Here is a 27640-nt window from a genome sequence, read left to right as displayed (position 1 = left end):
GCCGAGCGTCATGTGACAGACAGGTAGCCAGGCTGGCACACTGCTGGCTAACCTGCTGTAGGCAACAGTGCCCACAGTAAGGTGTTTGTTTCCCCTTACCTCACCCCTCAGCAGCATTTCTGGTTCACCAAGAGGTTCTGAGAGTCAGCCATTTCCTTAAAAAACTAATGATCTGGCAATGAGAACCCAACCGAATGAGCAATCCCAGGCAAATGGCTATTTCTAGAGACCTGACGGCTTTTATAGCGCTTCACAGGAAGCCCGGGAAGCCAGAAGAACCCTGGATTCTTCCCATTAAAACACCCACCACTCTTGAGCATAATTTTCCTGACACAACCTCAGCTATTAACCAACTTCCACCTGGACTCAGATTTGTCCATGCCTCTTTATAGGGTCTGGAAAACAACCCCACTTTTAAGTAGGGGACAGACAGAACACTTTTCTGTGATTTCAGGGACATTTCAGTCAAAACTCCTGCACACACAACTGCACGCACAGAAAATTACCATGTAAATATAATACACTGTTCACACTACCGGGTTTATAATAAGGTATTTCTTACTGCCTTCGGCCAGCAAAACAAACCTCCAGTAACTTGTTAAGGCTTTTGCTGTACACCTTGTACCATGCTTTCTAAAAGGTAAGCCGCTCGTGTTAAGTTCTGTGTTTGTTACAGGTCTGAGTAAAGAGTCAGGCACCATCCATAAATATGTGCCTGCCCCGAACTTTACCTAACAAACATCGGCTAAAAACAAACAAGTCACTAGAGCAGACCCTCTCTGTGTCAACCCTGAATTTGTAATCAGCAGCTGACCACCTGCCTGCCAGGCCCCTCACTCGTGTTCCCCTTCCTCCTCACCGGGCTGCAGGCCCTGCAAACCCGTCTCACCCTTCCTCTTGAGCGGGGAACTCAGGCTTGTTGGGCGGACAAGTGCCGGGGACTTCCTTGAAGGGCTTGCCATGGCAGAGTCTGAATCGCTAGATTCATTCCCGCTGCTAGTGGAGCACTCTGTCACCTGCAGGGGTGCCAGCTGGTCCACTTCGCTATCCCTGCACACCGCCTGCGAGAGGGTGACCTCCGAGGTGGAGCCTGTGGGTTGGGTCCCATTGGCTAGCGTCGTACCTTGGGGAGCAGCCGTGTGGGCCAACCCCTCCTCCTCCCGGTCATCAAGCCTCTCCATGGACTCTGGGGTGGGGGCTGCCTGGCTAAGGATGAGTGGGTCTGTCTCTGACTTATTGTATCGGCTAGGAAGATTCCTCAGGCGTGGCCTCTGCAGGGCGGGGGAGCAGTTTCCATACGGGGGACCCTGCTTTGGGAAAGCATCTTCCCCCATACTCCTTTCCCTAGGGTCATGTCCATTTTCAGAGACATAGCCTTGGGACCCAGTTCTGTCCCAGCTCAAATCTGGACTGGAGCTTCTGCTGCAGGGAGACAGTGGGGTGGCCAGGGGGCTGCGGCCAGTGGAGGCCCTGAACATTTCATCTATCAGGGAGCTATGTCTCGGGAGCCCAGGGCTCCCGCTCAGATCAAAGGTAATATCCGCTGAATCATCATCAAGGAATTCTCTAGAAGGAGGCCGGGAGGGCTTTGCAGAGGGAGGGGAAGCTCTGGGCCTAGTCTCTGCTTGCCTCTCATCCCTGGACAGTAGATAAACACCACTGGTCAGATCACCTTCATAGTTGTCATTTGTTTGGGACCGTGACTGGGACCCTGGTTCTCTGAGCAGGTCATATTCGCTATCTACATCGCTACAGTCAATGAAGGGAATGGAATTACTACTGCCTCCAGCGGCCCGGGATGCTGGACCTGTGCTTGGCTGTGGGGGCTGAGGGTGACTTGGCCGGATGCCATCCTTGCCATCCTCATCCTCTTCCTCGGGCGGCACCATGGTGGTTCCATCTGCAGCTTTGCTCCCCGGAGAGCTCTTAGAGAGGGCGGGGCTTTGGTGTGATCCCGACTCCAAGGTACAAACTTTTGTTTCCTTCGCCTGCCGGCAGCTCTGGCCACTGGGAGACTCGGTACCTTCTCTGAAGGTAAGGCTGGCGCTCTGTGGAGACTGGGCAGGGAGAACAGGAAAAGCACTGAGGCAGGTGGTTATACTAGAGTGGGGAAGGAGTGAAGACGTCGGCTTTAGTTTGGAAGTGCCTCCCCCTCCCCAGCTAGGACTAATGGCACTATAGAAGCCATGGCTGCCTCCCCAGGATGCAACCTGTGCTCAGGTAGGAAGTGAAACTCATGATCTACAGGGCTCCTTCGGGGTGGAGATGCGCTCTAGCTAGGTCCCCAGAATATGAGTTCAACTGATTTTGTTTTCCGTGACCCTCATCTCAGATGGGAATTCTAGGGTGTCCATATAGCAGCCCATGAATAGCTCCCTAGCTAGGGCCAATGGGATGGCAGAGATGCCCATGATGACAATATGACAGAGACCCCAGAAAAGCCACAGACTTCTGCACTTGGAGAGACAGGTTAACATGATTGGGAAATGGCTGGTGGTGAAGTCACATCACAGAAGCACCTTCATGCTCTTTCTCAGACAAATTCTTAATCTCTGAGGGAAATGCTGAGAACAACATCCTAAGCCGCCAGCCCTTGGTCGGGTACTCCTGCCACAGTCAGAACAAGAGGGACAATTTTCCCTACTGTCGCTTGTCCACTGCTCCACAACACATGTCCTTGGGACTCTGTCAGCAGAGGCTGCCTGGCGAGAAGCATGGCTGTCCGAGCAGGACCTCTACCAAGCGTCTGCCTGCCCAGTGTCCTTCAGTTACACAGCAGACACGGGCTGCCATGTCTGTTCAATGCCCAGACTCACAAGGTTCGGAGTTAAAATATAGAACAGCAGCTGACAACAAGCTACTTCCAAGGGCTTGATCAGGACAGGCTTGGGGCAGAGCCCAAAGTCAGCTCAGGACTACCTGTGCCAAATCCCAGAGGTAAAGGAGACAGGACTGGAAAGCACAGTGGGTAAGTATAACATACAAGAAGTAAAGGAAAGACCCACAGTCGTCCATGACCACCACTGACCTGTTTTGGCACTTCTGAATTCGGTGCTGTGGGCTGTGAGACAAGGCTCCTAGTGGAATGGATCTTGCTGTGTTTTCTGAGGGGGAATCACACAAGACAGCTAATGTCAGGACAGCTTTGATTAAATGAAGCACTTTGAGTACTTCAAGCATGAAGGTACCCAGAACTTTCTTGGTCAATGTGACAGACACACAAACACAGGTGCCAAAAACGCTGCATTCTCCTAAGAATCCTATCCTAGCTGCTGAAGGACCGAGAATGACTGAGCGATGCCTGCTGGCTTGGGAGAAAGTCAAGAGAGAGGAATAGCCACTAGGCATCAAAAGCTCTGATCTGCAAGCTATCAATGTATCAATTTGTAAATTCCATTCAGTATTTTCTAGATCAGATCTATGCCAAAGACCATCTCACTCTACACTATGTAGACCCAGGAGAGAAAGGCTCCCCTGTAAGAAAATTGATCCTCAGGGGACTATAGTGTGACCAGCACAGGGCCTTTATCTTGTCCCCTATCCATGAACAGGCATTACACTTTCAAGGACTGAATTCACGTGGCTGTATCCCTCCAGTGTGCACACATCTTCTCTTCACGTGGAAAGGCCCCAGGGCATCTATATGGACAATCAGTGCTACCTTCTGCTTGGTTTTTGACATGCTAACTGCTAATCATCTAAGAAAATCATAGAATTATATATATATATTTATATAATTATATTATATATATAATTATTTATATATATACATATAAATCATAGAATTATATAATGTGTGTGTGTGTGTGTATGTGTGTGTGTGTGCAAGGCTGTTTCAGGTAAGCTAGTGGCTTGGGTACATAGGCAAAAGCACCCTAGTGCCACATTTCTGGGTATAGGACAGGAGAAACTGTACCAGACTTATTTTAGCACAATTAGGATAAAGCATCGAAATGACCCAAACATCTTTCAGAGAGTGAGCCCTATAACACACAGAGAGCTCTGGCACACAAGAGTCAGATGTACTCACACCACCGCATGAGCTCAGTACGTGACAAGTTCTAATGCCTGTTCCGTGAGTATGGAATACAACAGCATTACAAGCAGCGTCAGTATTTATGTAAGTGAAAATTCATACACCCATACACAAAATATCTTTTAATAAGTCTGTATTGAAATCCAGAAGATACATAAATCTAGAAGTTTCTTTTGGAAAGAGGAGGAAAATTAAAACAAAAAAAGGCAGTGACAGGTAGTTTTTTCTACAAGTCACTGTAGCAACACATAAAAAGAACTGAAGAATTACGTATGTCAAAATACTGATACAGGTTGGGCATCCTTTACCCTGAAGTTTGGAATGTAAGTAATTAGATTTTGGAATACTGGCACTTACAAATGTGGTATCTTGGAGACAGGATCCTAATCTGAACATGAAATTTATTTATTTGTTTCCCATCTACCTTATACACATTACTCGGAGGCTATTTTAGATAATATTTATTTTAGATAATATTTATTTTACATAGTATTTATAATGTACATTTTTGACTAGGATCTTTTCCACTCTTCAGATTCCCAGGTCAGTGCAGATGAACCTGAAGTTGTCAATGCCAAGTTGTGAGAATGTAAGTGTCTGTTACATCCTATCTGAACGCTAGAGTAAATGTTCATGGAAAACAGGAGGGTTAAAAACAAATACTCGCAGGCACTTGGCGGGGGCTCAGGCCATCTCTTCACTCCTGGCCCTTCATCTTACTCCAGCTCGGGTTCTGCTTCTCCTTTGGGAGTCCCACAGGTGCTGACAAGCTCTGGGCTCTGGAGCTAGTGGGCCAGGGGCCACTCTCCATTTAGGAGACCTGTGGTGCTTGCTCTATGTGCTCCAGTCTCAGGGTCTCCACATTTAAGCAGGAAATAAAAGACCACTGACCGGGCTGGAGAGATGGCTCAGTGGTTAAGAGCTCTGACTGCTCTTCCAAAGGTCCTGACAATTCCCAGCAACCACACGGTGGCTCATAACCATCCGTAATGGAGATTGGATGCCCTCTTCTGGTGTGTCTGAAGAGAGTGACAGTGTATTCACATAAAATTAAAAAGTAAGGGGCCCTGAACAGTGCCTGGCAAATATCTTGTTTTGCCAAGCATCTGCCACCAACAGAAACAGCAACAAATCCTGTGGCTTCCCTCCCAACCAGAAATATTCGAAAGCCAACATCTTCAAGTGGAACTGGCTTATCTCTGCCCTGGGCTCACTCAGCCCTACATTAGCCCTTCCTCCCTCATCTGTCACTGTGGTCTCAGGACATTTTATCTTGAGTGAGGGGCCTGAGTCCTAAAATGCTCCTGTCCAACCCCGACTTGCTGAGGTTGACTGTGCAGGTGAGTGTCACTTGCCCCAGGCCGGGTAAAGAAGTATAAGGCACTCAGAATGGCGCTGGCTCGAAAGAGCCTCTTACCTTTCAAACTGTACTTTCTTGTGGCCTCCTTCCTTAACGTAGTCAAGAACTTGCTTCTGAGTCCGACCACTGAAAGGAAGACCATAAGAGTAAAGGGAAGTGACATGAGGGACTCTTGCCTCTCGGCTGGTGACAAGAAAAACAATCTCGAGGGAGCCCTGGGGTTTGCTGTCCATTTGCCTTCTGGGTCATTTTCGTTTTATGTAACAGAGAAAACAGCCAATTGAATAAACCCACTTGATGGCCATGGGTGGCTGTGAAAACAGCAGGTCCCAGGAGTCTAGTCTGTGCAGTGTATGAGGATGGAGAAAACTTAGTTCTCTGAGTATTCTTAGGCCAGTGTTCCTTATACCGCGAATGTCAGCATTGTTTAAAAAAAAACGACTGATAATACAAACCCAAGGCGGTCCAGTCTCTGATGCAACACCTAAGACAAATGAGACACTCGCTTTCGTAACTAAACTCCTTTCTGCGGGAAAGCGGCTGGCTCAGTGGAACAGTACTTGCCTAGAACGTACGAGGTGCCCGAGTTCAAGTTCCCAGATGGGGGGAGAGTTACTTAGTGACTGATAATTCTGTTTGCTTTCCATCAAGACAGGGTTTCTCCGTGTGGCCCTGGATGTTCTGGAGTTTGCTATGTAGACCAGGCTGGGATAAAAGGCGTGCACCACCACCACCCAGCAAACCCGTTTTCTTGGGGTGCAGCCTCTTACAGGTTCTCCAGGTTCTAGTAGAACCCTACACCAAGCACATATGGGCGGAACCACCTGGACATGATGGACTTAGAAGAGCCTATGAGAGGTTGGAGGGAAAAGCGGTGTCCAGTACACAGAAGAAATTTGAGGAGCGAGACAGTGAATAGGTTTGATCAAAACACACTGTACCCATGTTCGAAATCCTTAAGTGATTGAAAAAAAAATCCATCTGGACACTTGTGTGGGATCTGACCTCAACGGGCAGATAGCTAAGTGGTTCTCGAAGGTTCAAACAGGACTACAGAGGCAAGATGGAGCTGGATGGGATAAGCAAGCCAGTGACTCCATTGGCCACAACCCCGACCATGGCTTGCCTTATCTGTGACTCACAACAGCCGTGATGGACGAAGCTTAGACAAATGCTCACATGAAGAGCAAATGGCCTTGTCAAGGGTCACTCGTACCTAAATCGGAACGACGACCCTCGGCTGAAGAGAACAGGCTTTGGCTTTGGCTTGGGTTCTTCAAAGAGTCTGAAGAAGGCATGGTGCTCCACGCATATTTTCCAGAAGGACTTGCAGAAGTCTCGACCGGCCATCAGGAATTCCAAAGTGTCCTGGTATGAGCTCTGAAAGGAGTAAATACAGCTTTTGTTTCCCCCTGCCCTGCTCACAATCTTTCCGATGAGATAGCAAAAACCAACCAAACAAACAAAGAAAATAAAACAAACAAAAAACAAAAAACAGAAATAGATTTGTCCAATAAAATCATTAATTGTGTGTCTTGTTGTACAATCATTGATTCAAGGATTGAGAACAACATGCCCATTCCCAATGCCGAGGCAGGGAGCTTCCCAGCCTCTCTCTCTTTAGATCTTACAGGAACAAAGAGGACACAGTCGCGTAGCTTTAGTGGGGTGGTAACACTTCTTAGCAGGTCTATCCATAAACACACTGCTTCTCTTGGCTTCTGCTGCCTCCTTAAAAACAGTCCAAGTATTCACACACCCCTTCCTTAAAATGTCTAAACTGAGACTCTTCTGTATTTTCTTCCTCTTGGCTCCTGTTCAGGTCGACTTTTTTTTATTTAAAGATTTATTTATTTATTATATATGAGTGCTCTGTAGCTGTCTTCAGACACAACAGAAGAGGGCATCAGATCTCATTACAGATGATTGTGAGCCACCATGTGGGTGCTGGGATTTGAACTCAGGACCTCTGGAAGAGCAGTCAGTGCTCTTAACCACTGAGCCATCTCTCCAGTCCCCAGGTTGACTTTTAATTCCACTTAAAAAAATAAAAATAAAACAGCAGCTGGCACTGGTCTCTAGGTAGCCCCAAGACTAACGGGGAAAATGAAGTTTCTTCCTTCCTGATGTACAGAAATACTAAATACTTGTGTGTTCTGATTCTGGAAGAGACATGGTAACTTTCTACTCAGTGTTTCCAATTTCAGTGCTCATGTTTTGGAAACAAACGTCACCAAGTCCTTAGCATTCCCAGCAGCCCTGACTACGTTGGGGCTCTCAAGAGTTCACACCAACTCCGCTTAGAATGTGTGCTGTAGTTGTTCCCATATCAACTGGCTTTCCAGAACCATAACTGCATTTTCTCACAGAGAATCATGTACCGGTGGCAGGGGTTGTTTCCACCTAATCCACACTGCAGCTACCCTGTGAGCCTGGACTGCCCTGGTGACCCCTGTGGGACAGGACTCAGGTTCAGGTAGGGCAGGCATCAGGGACGTCCCATCTCTCTTGTGTGGCTTTTGGCAGACCAAGAAGACCCTATTCTCTTCCCAAAGCCCATCCCAAGTGGGCAACACACTTGGGGGTTCTGTACTGAGATGCCGTAGTTAGCCCATGAAAATGAGCTCCCAGGGCAGTGTAAGGGCAAGAGTGGGAGCTAGCAAGCCAGGACTACAAACAAGCAAGTTAGGAGATGCCAGGAATATGGTGGAATGCTGGGGTCCCAGGGCAGAGCCATAGGCTGGACATTCGGCCATAACACAGCTCAAGCTGTTTGTCTGGAGGGGAAACGTTCTCCTTGGGTAAGCACCTGTGTGTTCTTTCAATCCTTCCTCCCAGAAGTGACAGCAAAAGCCCTCCCAAGCGTCTGGATATACAATCCTCCCAGAGCACCTTCACAGGCCCCCTGAACAGACCTTAGCCCACAGGCACAACCCATCCACGGACAGCTTGGCTGGTCCCACACTTACGTTCCACCGTGACTTACATTCACATCAGGTCTGAGCTTGATAAGAAAGCGCTTCCGCTTGAAGCTCAGCTTCCGCACCTTGGCCCAGTTAAAAGCATTGATCTTCGTGAAGCCCTAAGAAAGGAGAGCACGCCGTGAGCCAGGCGTGTGTGCACACGGGGACCGTAGGTGGACGGCGGAGACACCAGACACTCAGTGTTATTTCTCACAAATTATAGAATCTGGCATTCAGACCACACCTGCCTTCAAGCAGGGAAGGCACTGGCCAAGGTAATGAAAAGAAGATAAATAAAAACAAAATCACGACAACCACCACACCAATAAGAACCATCTCACAGAGGGCCAAGGTACTGTACTAAGGGCTTTTTAGATGGTATCTCATCAGACCACACACGAAGCTCAGCGAGACAGATTTGTTTTCTTAATGTTAGTGAAATGGAAACGGAAACGTGTATACGTAATGTACACAGAGCCTATGCAAATCGTCCCCAGAGTGGTAGGATGGGGCAATGAGGCAGGGCTTCAAGATTAATCCCACACCACTTTCTTCTCACACAACTAAATGCTCCAACCGTTCTCCATATTTTGATCATATTGAACACAAGCAAAGCACATTGATTCAATCGTGGTACTTTTTTCCTCTGCTTATGACCTTCAGAAATGTTCAAATGTTTGGTTTGGAAATTTAACGGCCGGAACTCAACACTGGGTTCTATTGTTCCTTAATATCAGGTACTTGTGGATTATTTGTAGAGGTTAAAAACTGTGGGGAGTGGTTCCTTCTCAGATACCATCCTGCACCTCAAAGTATTCTTCCTAATACCAGGTATAAGTCCCAAGCCCCAGTCTTTAGAGGTGTGTGTAATATTTAATGTGTGCCATAAATTGATTCTATGTAGAAGACTCGCGTGTGTGTGTGTGTGTGTGTGTATGGTGTGTAGTAAGCTTGGGTATGTGTATGTTTGTGTGCTTGATAGTGTGTGTATGTGTGTGCATGCTTGAGAGAGAGAGAGTGTGTGTGTGTGCTTGAGAGTGTGTATGCTTGAGTGTGTGTGTGTGCCCTTGAGAGAGTGTATATGCTTGAGTGTGTGTGTGTGTGTGTGTCTGTGTCTGTGTGTGTGCTCGAGTGTGCTTGCTTGAGAGTGTGTTTGTGTGCTTGAGAGTCTATGTATGTGAGAAATGTAGGGAGACTCTGGAGCCAGGGCATCCTAGAAGTATGTGCTGTTTGGAACGTTAGTTCATCAAACTGTGACTATTCGAACCTTTCTCCTATTCCTTAAGTAGCTCCGGTGGTTTTGCGTAACAGGAAAGGGTTCATACCAATTCGTGAATGTTCACTATTGTAGTTTCACAAAATTCAAATATCTATGCAAATGAACCTAGGAAGCTGCATTTTTTAACTATGGGCTGGCCAGCAAATCATACTTGAAGGAAGCTAGGAAGGGAAAAGCATTGATTGGTCAAGTAAAGTCACCCCACAGCCAGGGACAGACAGCAGGCACACTGAAGAGGGTCACATGCCCTTAGGGATGGCACGGGTTAAAAATGCACAGACAGTTTGTCTTGCTGCAAACAGGTGATACCTGCAGGGTCATTCTTTCTGAAAAGCACGTGTGCTTTCAGAGTGGGGTATGGTAAGGTCCCAAATAAACTGGTCAAACACAAGTTAATTTGAAAGAAAAAAAAACCTCAAAAGATCAAATTTTAACTAAGTGTCAAGATGTCACCTCTGAGTATGGAAGGCATTTGCTTGGCATCTGAGGTCATCTCTCCTGGACACTGCGCTCTCAGGACAGGCCTCCTGGGAGTCATCAGGTTCTATAGATCTCTTAAGATCTATTAAACCCAAACAAATCTCTAATGGACAGTTTCCAAGTAGGACAAGGAGGATTGCCGAAACAGCCAGACAGACAGACAAACAAAACACCCAAAAGCCAAAGGCCTGGAGGGGTTACTTTCCTTGTTACTTGAAGATATCCACTAGAGGCCTTATGGCCCCCCACATGAACCTGGAAAGGAGATCCCATTCACCTCCCTCCCTCACCAAGGGAAAGGTGCTGTGTTCCCCACACCTGAAACACTAGAATTCCAGTGTTGGCGACAGCCAGGTTAATCTTGGTGCCTTCCCTGTCCTTGGCAGGGTGTAACCGGATTCCGTACATCTCCAGCCGACGGGCCACTTCCAGGAGCTGGAAATCTGACTCTGCCGGGGTTTGTCCACTGACAAAGCAAGGAGGGGAGAGAAAGGCCAGGGGATTTGAATCCCCCACATCTATTACTTTGAGATTGGGCAGCTTCTCCTGGGAAATAAAAGGCACTTGACGGCAAGCTACAGGCTGCAAGATCAGATGACACCCACCTCTACCTGCTAAGCCCAGAGCCACACATCGAGGACAAAAGCCCTATTACCGGGTAACACAAAACCTCAAGTTCTATCTCCAGCCCAGCCAGCTCTTCAGAATCTGTTTCCTCTGGGTCATGTAAAAGTGAAACACCTCTGTGTTAGGCGAGTTTTCAGCCAGTTTGAGTCAGCTGAACTTGAGAGCCAAATGCCAGGCTGTGTTTCTTCTATTGCCAGGGTCAAATGCCTGCTTCTGAGCCACAGAGGGAGGGAAGGCGCTGAGAGTCCTTTGAAGATGTTCTCCCCATCAAAGCAAAGGCCCCAAACTGGGGCTATCACAAAAGTTCTGAAGTCTCCCTGTTTTTAACCCTGTGCCTGGTTTGACACACACCTCCCCATGCTCTGTCAGGATGGCTGCCCAATGGTCTGCAAGCCTTACCCTCTCCCTTATGTCTTGGGTCACTCTGTCTCACAGCTAGGATCTCAACCACTGGTCTCTGCATTTATTAAGAGTCCAGGTTAGACCACAACACTGCAGTGAAACTCTGTGCTCCTTCCTACAGCCTTTGTCATGTGTCACATAACATGGAGGAGTGTGTATGCGAGCTCACGAACCTCTCTGTGCCGGGAGGCAGAGAGCAGCTACTGGGGAGCAATAGTACTCACATGTGGCTGTGGTGGAACTCCACGATTTTGTCTTCTAGTGCATCCTGTTGAGGTACGTACTTATTTTTTGCTAAGTGTTCTCTGTCCAAAGCTTCATCAAAATCCCCAATCTCGGCTACAAAGAAACAAAGGGGAAAAAATGGGCCACATAGTAAACTCCTCAGAATGTGTCACAATCCCTGGACAGCAAATACAAAGCTGATAGGTGACATCCGGTGCGAACCTTGTGCTACTTCTGCCTCAGAGTGGGACGTGACCTTAATTCAGTTTGACCCATGTAGGTGACATCTACTCCTTCTTCAGGCTAGTAGCTTCGAAGAAAACTTCAGACTTATCCTTCTTTTAGTCACACATACTTTGGCTTCTTTTCCGTTTTAATGTTATCAGGACAGGTGTAATCACCAGAAGGGAACAGTAAGTGGTCTTGATACAATTTGCAATCAGTGACATTGTAGCTGCTCTTCTGCTACTTTGTGGGTTCTTTCCTCTGCCTTTCTTCCCTCCTTTCAACCCCTAACACCAGATAGGACAGAAAAAAGGATGGGGGAAAGGAAAGGAATCCCTGAATAAAGTCAGGGATCAGAATGGGGGCAACATGGCTGTTATACTACCTCCTTATGACTAAGGGCCTCAAGTTCCCTGGGGCAGGTTTGATCTCCGCTGTCAGGACAATTAATTTCTTCTTTCTTCTCTGTGCACGACTACTTAACAAACCATGACCAACAACAACCCACCTCACCTCTCCGGGTCCTAGCCTTTATATATCCTCTGAAAAACCCCCAGAATTCTAAACATCACATAATCACAGAAACCACCTGCAGCTAGCAAAATCACACCCGTGCTAGAGCCTGAGGCCAATCACAGTCAGCTGCTGCGGACAATCTGAAGCAGCCCCATATCCCACACCTGGAGTTAAAATGAAAACATACTCTTACATATCTGTGTTTTTTTAAAAAAAGAAATTGAAACTCCGAAAAATTTTCACCACAGAAACCATCAGGTCATTGATGAACTTAGAATTCATCATTTCTTTTCTGAGACACAAATCCTGTCTAACAGTGACTTCGAAGTATCCAGCTGTCGGGGCATTCATTCAATGTGCTACGGGCACTGGGAGTCACTCCTGTCTGTCTTTCTCCCCTTCTCAGTAAATTCTTCACCTGTGGGTGATTATTGGGTGACTCAGTGTACAGAGACCTAGGAGTTAACTGACAGAACTCTTAACATGGAGTTGTTATCCAAGAAGGTATGTCAATGGGAGGAAAGGTAAACAATTTAACGTGGTGGTTGTTGTTTTACCTTAAGAGTTTACTAAATTTCTTATACCATTTAGAAATAACAGGTGAGACTGTACTTGCATAGATTTTTTTTTTCCATCCACAGGCAACACGATGTGCTTTCTTATGCAACCTCAACTCGTATCTGGTGATGAACTTGCTGTACTATGCACACATCAGGCCCTAGGGTTTGAAAGAACAACTGTGCCTCACAGCACCATTGAGTGCAAGTCTGTAAGACTCCTGGGAGGCATGCCTTTCCCGTGCATCTGATTACCTGTGTAACAAGCTACCAGAAAGCAGTGAATGACCCTGCTGCTTAGGGAAGCAAGAGTTCCTGTAAAAGCTACCCTTTGTCCAGTCATGCAAAGCAGCCTGCCACATCCTGCCCACCCACCCACTGTCACCAAGCGTGGACTCTATGCTGCCCCACGCCACCCTGAGACTACCTGTCTTGCACTAAGCTGTGTAGACTCATCTGGCAACACTGGATGAATCTCACTTACTGGCTTCCTCTGCCATGGGGTTTCCTAGCTACCTATCGAATTCCCATTCCTTCACAGAGAACAGTGCACAAAGCTGAGGGCCACCCTGGCCTACCGACATTGTTATCAGCTGCCTGAACAGAAGCTTTGATTTCTTTCTTCAGTTTCTTCTATCTGGTCTTGAGAAAGAGTAACTGATTCCTGTTGTTCACCATAGATATGTGGGCTGGAGAGATGACTCGGTGGTTAAGAGCACTTCCTGCTCTTGCAGGGGACCTGGGCTCAGTTCCCAGAACTCATACAGCAGCTTGCCAGCACCTGTAACTCAGTTCCCAAGAGCTCTATGCAGTCCTAGTGTCTCTATGGGTATCCACACACACAGAGGCAAACACTCGTGAAAGAAAAACAAAGAGGCTGGAGAGATGGCTCAATGGTTAGGAACATTCTTCGTTCTTCCAGAGGATCTAAGTTCAGGTCTCACATCAGGAGGCTCACCAACCACCTGTAACCCAGCTAGTTTTATGCCGTCTTTTGGCACCTATGGGCGCCGACACACGTGTGACATATACATAAATCCATGTAAACTTAGAAAAGGTAATCATGATTTACAGAGTCTCTGTGAACAACCAATCAGCAATCGCTGCATGCTGCTCTGATGAAAAATCTGGGGTCAGTCTCCTGAAACAAAGACACATCTGCATAGATCGGCTATTTCTTCCGTGTGGCTCCATTTAGGGATGTGCTGTTTAATACACACCGCTGATCCACGCATAGAGCCAAGCGTGGCTCATGCACCACAGGGTTCTTCTCTACCACCCAGTAAGCCCCAGCACTTCGGCGGCACGTGAGGGGCAGAGCGTCCAGACATCGGGAAGCGAAGGCAAATCGTCTCAGTGGCCCTCAGTGGACACAGTTCAGGCGGTGAATCAGATTCTTCACTGCCCTAGGTGCCTCTGCAAAGGGCACTGAAGGCACACATTGGGGGTAAACTTTAGTGACTGGGCAAGTCTGACATGAGACTATCTGAGCAGTGAAGCTATGTTCTAAGTTTTGTAGGAGACCCAAGTGAAACCTGCGGCAGCTGTGTCCTAACACTAAGGACCCGCACTCAGCAAACGGGACAAAGCAGACGTGGTGAGCCTGTCCGTTGTCCACCCAAGCTTCTCTTTGCAAGATGCTGAGGTGACACTCTGTATTTGTCGTTAAAAAAGAAAAACAAAACAAAACAAACAAACAAACAAAAAAACCAAGTATCACCAGAACACAGAAGTCCTGGGTTCTAAGCTGACGTCTGAGGATTGCTCTCCCGGGGTCATCCACGGTAACAGCAAAAATAACACAGACGTTCTTTCTATGACTCCTCATCAACCCGGGCATTGTGCCGGTTCCAAGCTGGTTCCCAGAGGAACTGCCAAGAACTTACATTGTACAATGTGTGAGATCAAGAGAGCGGCGCTGGTGTCGTTACACGTCAGCCTGCCTTGAGCCAGGTCCTGCTTCACCTGCAGAGCGAACAGGTACCTGTGAAGGTCAACAGAGGCGGAGGTCACACAAAGGGAACTGGAGGGTCTGTGTTCAAAGTTTGCTTCCTCTCGACAGTCAGAACACATAGTAAGAAACTAAAGGTATGCAAAAACCAAGTAAGGAGAAAGCCTATGCAATCTGTAAGGGCCCCGGAGGGAATGGTGGGCTTAGAACTGCTAGTTTTAAATGGAGGTGAGCCCTCTTAAATACGTTGTGTCACAAGAGGCCTTAAGGGGCCTCCAAAGCCAAACCTCTAAGAACTCGACCACAACAAAAATGATTAAACTGAACCGAAGAATACTGATTTTATTTATCACTTACTAAATTGTGAATTGATAAAGTCCACAGGGATCGAGGGTGGAGAAGAAAGAGAATTGATCATATCACATTGTACGGTCCAAAACTAGGTCACTGCCCGGTACGTTCGTGACATGAAGGTTGTGGAAGTAACTAAGCAGGGTAACTAAGCAAGGCCCCCTGAAGCCTGCTTCCCACGCCTGCAACTGTAAACCTGGCTGGAAGCTCGTGGCCTGAGGAGTCACATGTCCGAGAAAGAGAAGCTGCTACTGCTGTCTTGCTAAATGGATGTGTCATAAAAGTGCTTCCTAAATATTTATGTTTATACCCATAGTTCCCCTCGGCCTTGGCGGGAGAAGCCTCCTTCTGTAGTGGGCAGCAATGCAGAGACTCGTGACTGGTCAAACTGTTGAAGAGAAGTGGCCAAGGAGCAGTCGCCCTAAAGAGGATATTGATATTGTCCCCACACCAAGGCTCAGGGAACGTCATGGTAGAGGGGTCAGAGGTCGGGGAGGAGAACCACGAAATGCTGACTTTGGACATGGCGTGGTTGTTGCACCAATGAGCTCACTGCAGATCTTGCTACCTGCACGAGGTCAAGACAGCAACATCTCAGCCGGGAGCACTAACGACCCAGTGAGGTTTTCCTCTTTTCTGTTACATAATTATTTACGTGAGTATGTGAGTACAGTGTAGCTGCCTTCAGACATGTCAGAAGACGGCATCGGATCCCATTACAGATGGTTGTGAGCCACCATGTGGGTGCTGGGAATTGAACTCAGGACCTCTCAATGAATAGTCAGTGCCCTTAACTGCTGAGCCATCTCTCCTGGTATTGTTTGTTTGTTTTGTTTTTTTGCCAACCCTAAACAAAAACAAAACCAGAAACCCCAAGAGAACATGAGGAGGGAAGGGGCCGTATCCGAGGACACTAGCGGACTACACAGGAGACACTGGGGTAGATATAATCAAGAATAATTGTATACATGTACAATAAGCATGCATGTCTTCATGTATGTATAACAACACACACAAAGGTGGCGACTGAAGGCAAATTAGTATTAGGATGGACAGAGAGCCCAAGCAGACGGCAGAGTTTGACTTGACAGGACCCAAGAGGGTGTAACAGGAACAGAAACTCCTCTCTCGACAGCCTCTAAAAAAATCCACTCTGTTGAGGAGAGTTGTTAAAAAAAATTATTTAGGAAGCTGGAAGTTAAGGACATTATTTATTTCCTATGGAAAGATCTGAGTGTCACCTCTTCTTTCTAACGCACATTCTCAGTATTATGTATAGAACATAGCATTTAGAATAGATTCTGGTCAAAATGTTTAATTGCACCCACAGAGATCTTGGGACGAATTTCCAGTTCTTCAGAATACACAAATTTGGAAGAATAAGCAAAACAGCAAGAAGAGGTGCTGAGAGAAATCGAGGTGTGGTGTTTTGTGGTCTGGGAACAGCATCGTGAAGAGAACTCAAGAATCACGCTAGACTGGGGGAAGCACGGGGTGAGTCCGTCAGAGTCACTAAGCCACTGTAGCCTCAAATGGCCTGCAACTCACTATGCAGACCAGGCTAGCCTTGAAATTACAGAGATCTGCCTACCTCTTAGGGGTGTGCACCCCCACGCTCAGTGTTAATTTAGAAAACATACAAAAACCAACAAGGGGTGGAGTGGGGAAATTTGGATTTGATGAAGACATGATGTAACATGTAATTACATAACACGTAAAGCACATGCACATGTATGTAAGATCAGAACGGATATCATGCTAATGAGATACGTGACCAAATGAACTATTCCTGTGTTCTCAACCTTAAGTATTTTTTTAATAATTTTTTAAATAAAGTACAGCTACTACTTTGTAAAACAGAAGACTGGTTTATTATATTTTTATGGCACTGGGATGGAACCTCGGTTCTTACACATGGTGGGTGTGGTATTTGGCGGGTCTCAGATGTTTGAGTCACCAGGTCATGGCGTCACCAATTCATGGTGTCATTGAGGAGGTTTAAGAGGTGTGCCTTTGTGGAACGATTATGTTCCTAGGGGTGGGTTTTGAGAATTTAGACTCCTGACTTTTCACCTTCACCATTCTGGCTTCCTGCTTGTGCTTCAAGATGTGAGCTCTGAGCTGGCTGGTTCAGCCACCACCAGCAACCTGTAATCTATGCTTGGTACCATGGCTTCTAACCACCTGGAGTCATGAGCCCAAATGAACTCTTCCATGAGCCTCCATGGTCACTGGTGTCTTGGTCATGGTAACCAACTAGCTAGACAAGTCATGACAAGTCAATAGAAGAGTAACTGATTCGCTATGTAAGTCAATAGAAGTGAACCAATTTCACTAGACAAGTGCTCTGCTACTTAGTTACACACTCAGCTCTATGTTGTTTATGGTTTTCATTCTAAAAAAAGAAAAAGGCTGTCAACACTACCTACCAGAGATTTCCATAACAACTACATGGGACTCGGTGTTGAGTCCACTAGACTCACCAGGGCTGATGGACTGCTCCGAACCCACGGTTACACGGACAGCAATGGTTAAGCTTAGCATCTCTCCGCCTCATTCACACACACAGCCAACCAACCAAATGGCGCGAATGTGGAAAAGGGACCCAGGGTTGTGGGCTGACAGGACAGATGCAAGAGGGGAAGTGAGAGTAGCCAGAAGGCCTATCATATTCAAGTGTGAAACTATCAAAGAACAGATTTATCAGACAGGATAACCCATGGGAGGAAGTAGCTGCAACAGTTCAAACACAAACATTAATGTTGAGAAATAATAACCAATCTTCTTTAAATTGCTTAAGACAGTTCATCATTAACAACTAAAAATGCAAACAATAATAGTAATGCTAATAATAAGAATCTTAAAAAGTGATCATTGTGTAGTAGGCAGAAAATAAATCATGACAACACAGGGGGGCTGTCAGCTGACATTGGTGACCCTCGCAACCTCCTTCCTTAGCAAATGCCCTGCTCTGTGTGCCCCCACCACCTGCTGCCCGCCTCTCACTAGACAACCAAAGGGAAGGAAAGTGGGATCAAGAACCAACTTGCTCAGGAGCACAGGGGTTCCTGGGGGATGGGCCAGCCTCATAATCCTTGATCAGGCAGTGGTACCTGCTCCACAAACCCAAGACTTCACAGAGCTACAGGCTTTAATTCTGAACCGGGAGGGTTTTATGTTGTAAAAGCATTGCACACTGAATAATTTACAAACTCAAATATGAGGTCCTGTGTTTGCAGAGCAATGTTCTGGGACATTATTTCTGGCCAGAGTCTAGCAGGCTTTTTGAGTATTGGGTGACAACCTCAAGAGGTCTCTGACAACAGAGGGCCTTGAAAATATATACAGGAACGTGGAGGAGACACGCTTTTCCTCTGGCTATCCTTAGCCTCATTCCCAGGCAGGGGGAACATGAGAAACAGCTTCCTGTAAGACACTGTGGCCTTTCCTAACCACACAGTCAGAACGTACTGGCTGTTCTGCTAAGTCCAGAGACTTAGTGACACCTTTGGTGCTATAAATGGAAGTCATTCCAGTCAAGCCCACGGGGGCCAGGGCTCAGGCTTCCTCAGAAGGCACTAATGCAGATACATGTAAAACAGTAGCATTGCTTCCAGCAGGAACAACCAGGGGACCTTTGCTTCAGGAGCCTACAGGTACACATCACACACGCAACCCCCTGCGTCTAACTCCACAAAACATCAACAACTTGACTGTTTCATTTGGAAGGACTTCGTAGTCTTTCTATTCTAAATAAAATTAATTTAGCTTCCCTGCCAGTCAGTGGGGACTTTTGCAGGAGGTCTGTAACAGAATTCTGGGAGAATCTTTTGACTGAGAACAGGAAGTGACCCCACTGGAGACGGACAGACACACAGAGAAAAGGGGGAAATCCAAGTGTGACTCCACTCATGAGCACAAGGGAATTAACTCTGAGCTTTGCTACAAGGAAAGCTGGGGGTTGGGGTAGGAGAGATGGCTCTGTGGTTAAGAGCATTTGCTGCCCCACAGAGGCCTTGAGTCCAGACCTCAGCATCCACACAGCGGTTCACAATCTTAGCTCCAGTTCCAGGAGATCTGATGTCCTCTGCTGGCCTCTGGTGCACTAGGCACACACGTGGTACTATGTGCAAAACACTCAAAACATATAAAATATCTTTAAATGAGAGGAATAAAAGAAAAGCTAGAAATTGCTTATAGAAGAAGCCCCTGGTTACTGTTTTCAACATGTACCCCCAAGTTAGGTCTTTTTTCTCTTTGAAGCCTGGGCGCTGGTGTCCACCCCACTGACTGTCCTGAATGTACCGATCAGTAAACAGAAAGGAACAGAGCTGCTACTAAGCCTCAACTTGCGACTTTACAAAAAAAAAAAAAAAAAAAAAAAAAAAAAAAAAAAAAAACGGGCATCCTGCTAGTCCTGGAGGGCCCACATCCTAACTGCAAACCTAGACTAACTTTCTTCTTGCTAACAGCAGCCAGGACAGTGCTGGGCTCCTGTCCAGAAGGCCCTCCCCTAAAGTCCTGTTCACAGCCCCGTGTCCTGATCATCCAGCACTGGCACATGAATAAATCTCAGTACTCGCCGTCATGGATGGTATTTCTGCTCACGCAGGAATCTGAGGGCATGGAAGGCTCAACAACAGCAGGTTCCCTGAATGTCAAACTGTGCTGGGGACAGTGATGGGCTGTGCAGAAATCTCATTCTGTTTAACATCAAGACCAAAGAATGAGGTTTCTGAAAAAGCATGTCTTCAAATACTGGTTTACGCAGAGAACAAAAAACAAAAGCGGAAATAAAAACCTGCCCGTGCGTCCAGCAGGGTTTATCAGTCTTGACGGATAAGTTGGCAAAACAACAAAACCCCTGAAACTCTAAAGGCAGAGGTACACTAAAGTTAAAAAGAGGCAAATTGTAAAGTAAGAACTCCTGCCTCCGACTCTCAGTGTAGGAAAGGGCCCAGTGACGGGGCAAAGCACACTGCCAACCGACAGCAGCCAGGGCTGGCCCTAGGTTTATTTCAGCACTGTGTTCCTGCTCTAGATGCCCGGATATGGAAGACATTGACTTCACTGGCCTAGGGCTGTCCTTGGCTCTGGGTGTCTTGGGACTTGAGTTCTCAGTCTTGGGTGATGCTTCTGAACTTTACCAACCATGGTTCCTGGGTGACGTTTGCCCTCTTAGGATGATTCTGACCCAATTACTTGTTTGTGGGTGAGTGGGGGTGACTCATTCATAAAACTGGCTTTAGTGTGAAGCCCTTTGGTTAATACTTCTCTGTGGAGATCAGAGACACATGTGTGGTATCCTTCTTGAAATGGCCATGTCACCTCTCCACAATGGCAAAAAAGATGCTTTTTTTTTTTTTAACAATAAAATTAACTCTCTCTCTCTCTCTCTAATGTGTGTGTGTGTGTATGTGTGTGTGTGTGTGTGTGTGTGTGTGTTCGAGTGCATGCCACATGTGTGAAGCCTCCCATCGAAGCCAGAAGAGGGCATCAAACTTCTGGAGCCAGAGTTATAGGTGGTCGTGAGCTGCCCAGTGTGTGTGCTGGGAACCGAATCCAGATCCTCTGAAGCATTCTTAAAAGAATTCAAAATCAGTTTCACAAAAGTCCCTAAAGTGACCCGACTGTAATGGATAGAAGATGACCGATAGGCATTAAGGTCACCTTACTTCATAATCAATCATGGCTGTAAAGGCTGCAGCAACACGTGGTCTCCTCCCCTTTGTCTTGTAGGCACTTATGGAAGAGGGCAGGGTGGAACCCATAAGCACTTAAGAGCTACGGTTAAATAAATCCTACGACTCATTCAGTCAATTAGAGACTATTGTCCACTCCCCTCTCTGCACTCTCGTGAAAAAAGTCCCGCTGACAACCACTAACCTGGTGAGTTCTTCCTGGAGTTGTGTGTGGTCGGGCGGGAAGAATTTCACAACAAATTTAACAACCACGTGCTTCGGTCCTGAAACAAATGACAACATCAGTAAGGTGTGTGGCAATCCGTGCTTCCCGGGTCCCCAAGAAAGAGTTCCAGAGGCTCTTCACCATCACCCCCACCATCACCACCAAGCCAGAATGGTCACAACAGTTAACTCAGCAATAGGCAACCATCTAAGAAACTGCCCATAGGGCTGCATCCAACCGTTCTGTTTCCTCTGGGATTTTTAAATGTCAGCTGTATTTCACTAAGTGTTTTTTGGTTTGTTGTTTCTGCTTGGAGCTCTGGCTGTCCTGTAAGCCCTCTGTAGACCAGGCTGGCCCGGAATTCGCAGAGATCTGCCTGTCTCTGCCTCCCAGGTCCTGACTTATCTGTTTGTGTGCTTGTTCAGTGTATTGGTGTTCTTCCTGCATGTCTGTCTGTCTGTCTGTCTGAGGGTGCCAGACCTCCTGGAACTGAGGTTACAAACAGATTCAGGTTGCCATGTGGGTCCTGGGAATTGAAGGCAAGTTCTCTGGAAGGCGTGGCCAGTGCTCTTAACCACTGTTTTTAAATCAATCGGCTGTGTTGTATTTGTTTTTGATTCTTTTTTAACCCAGGATCTCACTATGTAGCTCCAGTTGGCTCCAAATTCACAGAGATCTGCCCGCCTCTGCCTCCTGGGGGCTAGGTTAAAGGCAGGTGACAGTGAATGCCTGTCATAGGTGGAATCCAGTCATCTGGAGGGGAGATAATGAGATGTAAAGCACTCACAGGGGTTTAGGGTACATAACTGTCTACAATATGGCTGCTTCCGCCTAATCGGACGTGTCTTAGCTCTGCGCCACGCAGAGAAAATATGGGCGAGTTGGGGTCCTGTTTAAGTCATTGTCCATCACAGGCCTTTACAGTCTCACACACATTTCCAAGGATCTGCAACAAAGCCAGGAAGCAGCGGGGGACTGGAGGAGCATGTGATGGAGAACTCTGAATTCAGCAGAGAGCCAAACAGATTTGTAGTGATTTGCAACGGGAGACTTCAGACTGTTGGTGGGTGTAAGAGCCTCAGAGGGGCTGCCATCTGGAAGAAGAGCAGCAGCTCTACAGGGACAGAAGGGAGTGGGAAGCAGCCCGGGTTAAAACTGGGGCCTCTGTGCCTGCCAAGCATATCCTCGATAGCTGAGGTACTCACAATGCATGTGTGCAAGTACACACAGACATACATACACACACACACACACACACACACACATAGATTTCAGGACATAATTTTTCTGATCACATGTTCAAGTTTAGAAATAAAAAGTAAGATCTGGAGAGATGGCTCAGTGGTTAAGGACACTGACTGCTCTTCCAGAGGTCCTGAGTTCAAATCTCAGCAACCACATGGTGGCTCACAACCATCTGTAATGAGATCCTATGCCCTCTTCTGGTGTTTCTGAAGAGAGCAACAGTGTACTTATGTATAATAAATAAATAAATAAATCTTAAAAAAAAAAAAAGCAAAAGCAATGTTCTCTAAAGTGAGGATGTCAGCTGTGTACAAATGACAAGAAAAAGATGAGTCATGGAGTCTAGAGGGATGATGGCTCAGTGGGTAGGAGCACTGGCTGCTCTAACAGAGGACCTGGTTTGAATCCCAGCACCTACATAGCGGCTCAGAACTTTACTCCCAGGTGATCTGGCACCCTCTTCTGGCCCTACTTGCACACTGCATGCATGTGGTGCCAAACACTAATACATCTTTTTTGTTTTGTTCTTTTAACCCAAAGCACAGAAATGCTGAGACTAAGGATCCTACGATATTCCCAACTTAACACTAAAAGTGGGGGGAAATGGTGACACCAGCTCCAAGGCCAGGTGGGGTGAGGCGGGACGTACATCACAAGGCAAGAGGGAACGTGCACCCTCCCCTGTCAGTCAGACCTGAGAAGAAACAGCCATGGTGGGGCAAGAGAGACAGAGGCCACTGTCTTCTCTCTACTCAGGTCCAGAGGGGCCCAAAGCTAGGACAATGCTGTTGTCAGCGCCAAGTGACAGCTCTGTCCACATAGGCCCAGTCACAGCACAGGGAGGGAGTCCCTGATGTTGTAACAAGCCTGATCCAGTTATGACTTTGCAACCATGGCTGCTGTCCTACCACAAGGGGGCCCCTCATGCATCCCGACAAGAATAAGTGACAATGTGGACTCAGAAGCAGGAACCTATAGGTCCTGGTTACCTAGGCGATGGGTGTGGGGTGCTGTCTCAGCAGTGTGTCCCCAGCTCCCTTTACCATATCCAGAACATTAAGGGAACAGGGCCTCTCGTTATTTACTGAGTCGTTGCTTAGTTTAAATGGCTGGAGATCTGCATCAAAGGTGTTTGTCGAAGGGCCTCACAGACACTTTGTTACATGTCTTCACATCCACAGCAATCAATACAAGTGGCCTAGAGGCGTTTCTCAATCAGAGAGAAGTGAGCTAGGACATGTGGTGAGCTTCAGGTACAACTGAAGCCTGTGGGTCTGGTCTCGTCGACTTGAATCTAGGCCATTTGGGACACAGCTTATCTCAAAGCAGAGAATGTGATAAGCTGGTGCTCAGGGACCAGGAGATGGAGAGAAAAAACAAGCTTCCTCTGCCATACTGTTTTCATGGCCCCTTAAGCTCTTCTTTCTAATATGTAGGCTGGATTCATATTGGAGGTCTGTTTACTTATCAGACAGACAGACAGACATACACCACATTATACACCACACATACACCTACACATACACCACATTACCCCCCAACACTCACACAGACAAATATATATACCACACACTCACCACACAAACAGATGCACACTCACATAGACACATACATACCATACACACTACATGCACACATTCACACACACATTCACACACACACACACACACAATATACACACATGCACATACTCACACAGACACACCACAGACACACACTCACAATACATGTACACACACACACACACAGACACATATATACCATAGATACTACATACACACACCACACACCCCCACACCATACACCCCATACCACACATACTCACAGACACATACATATCACACACACTCTCACACAGACACATACATAACACATACTATACACACCACACATCCACTTACACAGAATACACACACACACACACACACACTCACAGACACATACAACACACACAGGCATACACACACGCATGCATGCACACACTCACACAGACACACATTAAGCACACACAATCTCACACTCACAATTAAGCACTTGCCCCTTAGACCATGATAGATTGATTTCACAGGCTCTGAAAAGGGAGATTAGAAAACCTCAAGTCTGTTTCAGGAATAGAAGGCTCCACCTTTCCCTGAGCACGTGACAGTGAAAACAGCACACAGCCCAGCAAAGACAAGCTCAGTTATCCCGGGGCGTAATAGCAGGCATTAATCAAGACGATATTTGATTTCCAAGAGAGGTTTTGATTACCAAAGGATTATGTGTGAAAATGGCGGAAGTTGCCTATTTTAATAGTCTGTGGATTAGTGGGTGATGACAAGCTGTCATAAGGGAACAAGGACTGTATCTCTAGGGATGCATGTCACAGACAAAGAGACACCTCCACGTGAAATTCACCAGCCTTACATCTGCCGTTCCGGGGAGCATGGAGCATATACTTACTTCGAATCTGCTTCACTATGGGCTTCAGGAGATCCAGCCACACCTACGGAGGAAAAGAGCAAATGGAGACAGAATGTCAGTGAGGATGTGCAAGGGTCCTGGGGCCATTTCAAGCTACTTAAAGTATTTTTGAGAATCTGAGAATGTGAGCCTTTTTTTTTTTTCTTCTAGAATGTCCCATTTCACGGTACCACCTCCTCTGAAATCTTTTATTTTATGATTTTCTGTGTTTGGGCATCTTAACTGCATATATGTCTGGGCACCACATGTGTGCAGTGCTCCTGGAAGCCAGAAGAGGGTGCTGGATTGCCAAGGACTGGAGTTTGAGATGGTTGTGAACCATCGCATGCATGCTGGGTCCTGGGCCCTGTCCTCTTCCAGAGGACCACCACTCCAGGCTCTGCTAACTCCTTTAGAGAATGCACTAAGTGTACATCTGCGGACACTATGACCATTAAAACTGCTTTAAAGGGCTGGAAATGGTTCAGTGGATAGGAACACTGGCTGTTCTTTTGGAAGACCTAAGTTCAATTCCCAACACCTACAAGGCTACTCACAACTCCCAGTAACTCCAGTTCCAGGGGATCTGACACCCCCTCTGGCCTCTGCGCACATTACACGGATGTGGTGCTCTTACATGCATGTAGGCAAAGCACTTATATACATATATAAAAATAATTCTTAAGTTCAGATGAATAGCTAACGGGGTGGACAGAGCCATCAACAGTGGAGTGTAAACTCAGGGCAATGGAAAAGAGTTAAAAATTTTAAACTTAATAAAATGTCAGCGTTCCTGAGAAGCGTCAGGAGCTAAGAGCTCCGACAGACCCAGGTTCAGTTCCCAGTGCCATGTCTGGCAGCTAACAACCATCTGTAACTCCAGCTCCAGGGAATCTGTGCATACGCCCACACACACACACACACACCTACACATGGTTAAAAACAATAAAAATAAACATTTTTTAAAACCAGCCATTTTTGCTCTTCTGTGTGCTTTTGTATTTACTCGTCCTGCAGATATTAACAAACGAATGGTTAATCATTTATGATCACATTAGTGGCAAAGCAAAATACATATGCAATCTGTTTCCATATATTTCCCTATATGGTCACCTATACACAGAACAGAGGGATAAGAAAGGAGGGATAAGTATTTATGGATTATCATGCATCATAGGCTATCTACTATCCCACATGTTATCTACATACATACATGCTATCATACCTCACACGCTACCTAAAGTTACCTACCACTCAAAGCAAGCCAGAGGGACTCCTGGGATCCAGGAGACAAACCTGAGCCATGTGTGGCACGTGATCCATCCCAGATGCCCAGCTAGAACGGAACTGGGTTCACTCACCCCCAAGCCGCAGCTCTTTCTCTCCTCTGTGCTCCCCACACAGAGTTCAAATCAGAGAAAGAACAGCTGGTCTTATGAATAGAACACAAGCTGAGCACACAGTCTATGCACTGCTTTTAAACCCTGCCTCTGAATTGCTGGTCAGTTTGAAAGGGAGTCTCTTTGCTCATAGGACAGAACCAAGGTTAAAATCCTCGTGGTGAAAAGAAAAGTAAGAGGCAGATGCTGCCTGTGGAAATGATGTTGGGAGTGACAGGTATTTAGAAAGAGACATTTTTAAAGTCAAAGAACATGCTGATGGTGGGGAATAATATGTGCTGGAAATGCAAGTCACAACAAGCAAATACCACTCTGAGCACTAAACCCACTGTATGTGTGTGTGTGCCTATGCATTGGTGTGTATGTGTGCGCCTGTGTGCATGCATGTGTGTGTATGTGCCTGTGCATGCGAGTGTGCACTCATTTGTGTGTATGTGTGTGTGCTTGTGCATTCGTGTGTATGTAGGTACATATGCATGTGTGTCATCACTAAAGATGGCCAGAAAACAACTCTTATTTACAGGGGGTGTGTTGGCACAGCTGTGCTGCAGGTGTTGCAGGTCCTGCAGCAGGTATCGAAGGTGTTCCTTCGCATCCTCCTCTATCTAGTCACCTGTGTCTATAAATGTGTATTTGTGCACACAAAATGTATATCCAATGAATGCTAACCTTAATATTTTTATGACAGTGATAACATTTTTACAATGGCATAAATAAAGCAAGTAAATGAAGTAATGAATTTCTACATGATGAGTTACCAGGCAGGATTAACAATGATGCTCTTCACCATTTGTGCTTGAGACAGTGTCACTCTGCAGACCTGGCCAGCATAGAACAAGTTAGTTATTGAAGCAGCGAGGTCATTATAAAGGAGGAGGTTTGGTCCCTACTTCATCAAGCAGTCAGTCTCTCTGCCTCATTACCTAAAAACAAATGGGACTTATTGATAAGCTGGATACGAGCACTAAAGGGACACACACACATGCACATGCACGTGCTTACATACATGCACACAAGTGTGAACCTGTGCCCACAGAGACATTCACATACACACACATGTACACCTGTGTACACACACTCACACACACACACACACACACACACACACACACACCACACACACATGCACCCATGCAAGAGGAGACCAATATCAGTTGTCTTTCTTTATCACAAGCTCAATTTTTTTTGAGATAGTTTCTTTCACAGAAGGAATCGGGAGCTCACGAATTGACTGTTTCAGTGAGTTCCAGGATTCTGCCTGTCCCTCTATCCCCAACCCCACCTCAGTGCTAGAATTAATGATGTGCTCAGCTGCTTCTTGTTCCCCAAAGGTGCCGGGGATCTGCATTTAGGTCTTCATGCTTGGTGTAACTGAGCCATTTCCAATCCAGAAAAAACCCCAAGACATATTGGGGGGTAATAATATCTGGCTTACGGGAAGCCAGGAATAGCATAGACTCCCACAAGCTAGGCTAGAAAAGTCTGTGATTCTGTGGGTCTCCAGACAGTCACGAGGAGGCAAGCTTTAGAAGCATCCCTCCTAACCAGTTTTAGAGTTTAAGACTAAGGGTCCAAATGGTTTCCCAGTAACTGCATCCAGAACAAGCTCAACAGAGTATATGAGAAGACAGGGGCAGAGGGCATCTCACGGCCAAGTTCACAGTACCCAGCTTT

General features: G+C 46.6%; 1 protein-coding gene across 2 annotated transcripts in view; it reads right to left on the bottom strand.

Annotated features, from left to right (window-relative positions):
* FARP1 (FERM, ARH/RhoGEF and pleckstrin domain protein 1) overlaps nucleotides 1-27640 on the bottom strand; it is a 231483-nt gene that overhangs the window by 38551 nt on the left and 165292 nt on the right. For both annotated transcript variants that reach the window (XM_080917047.1, XM_080917048.1), the window contains exons 4-13: nucleotides 24567-24609; nucleotides 20859-20937; nucleotides 14557-14654; nucleotides 11372-11486; nucleotides 10437-10584; nucleotides 8383-8478; nucleotides 6613-6776; nucleotides 5454-5522; nucleotides 3029-3104; nucleotides 1808-2057 (exon numbers count right to left, since the gene is read on the bottom strand). In XM_080917047.1, the coding sequence (XP_080773173.1) occupies nucleotides 1808-2057; nucleotides 3029-3104; nucleotides 5454-5522; nucleotides 6613-6776; nucleotides 8383-8478; nucleotides 10437-10584; nucleotides 11372-11486; nucleotides 14557-14654; nucleotides 20859-20937; nucleotides 24567-24609 (1138 nt within the window). The remainder of the gene's footprint in view (nucleotides 1-1807; nucleotides 2058-3028; nucleotides 3105-5453; nucleotides 5523-6612; nucleotides 6777-8382; nucleotides 8479-10436; nucleotides 10585-11371; nucleotides 11487-14556; nucleotides 14655-20858; nucleotides 20938-24566; nucleotides 24610-27640) is intronic.

This window comes from Micromys minutus, assembly GCF_963924665.1.
Source record: "Micromys minutus genome assembly, chromosome: 5".
Lineage (NCBI taxonomy): Eukaryota > Metazoa > Chordata > Mammalia > Rodentia > Muridae > Micromys > Micromys minutus.
This window is presented reverse-complemented; position numbering and strand designations above follow the sequence as displayed.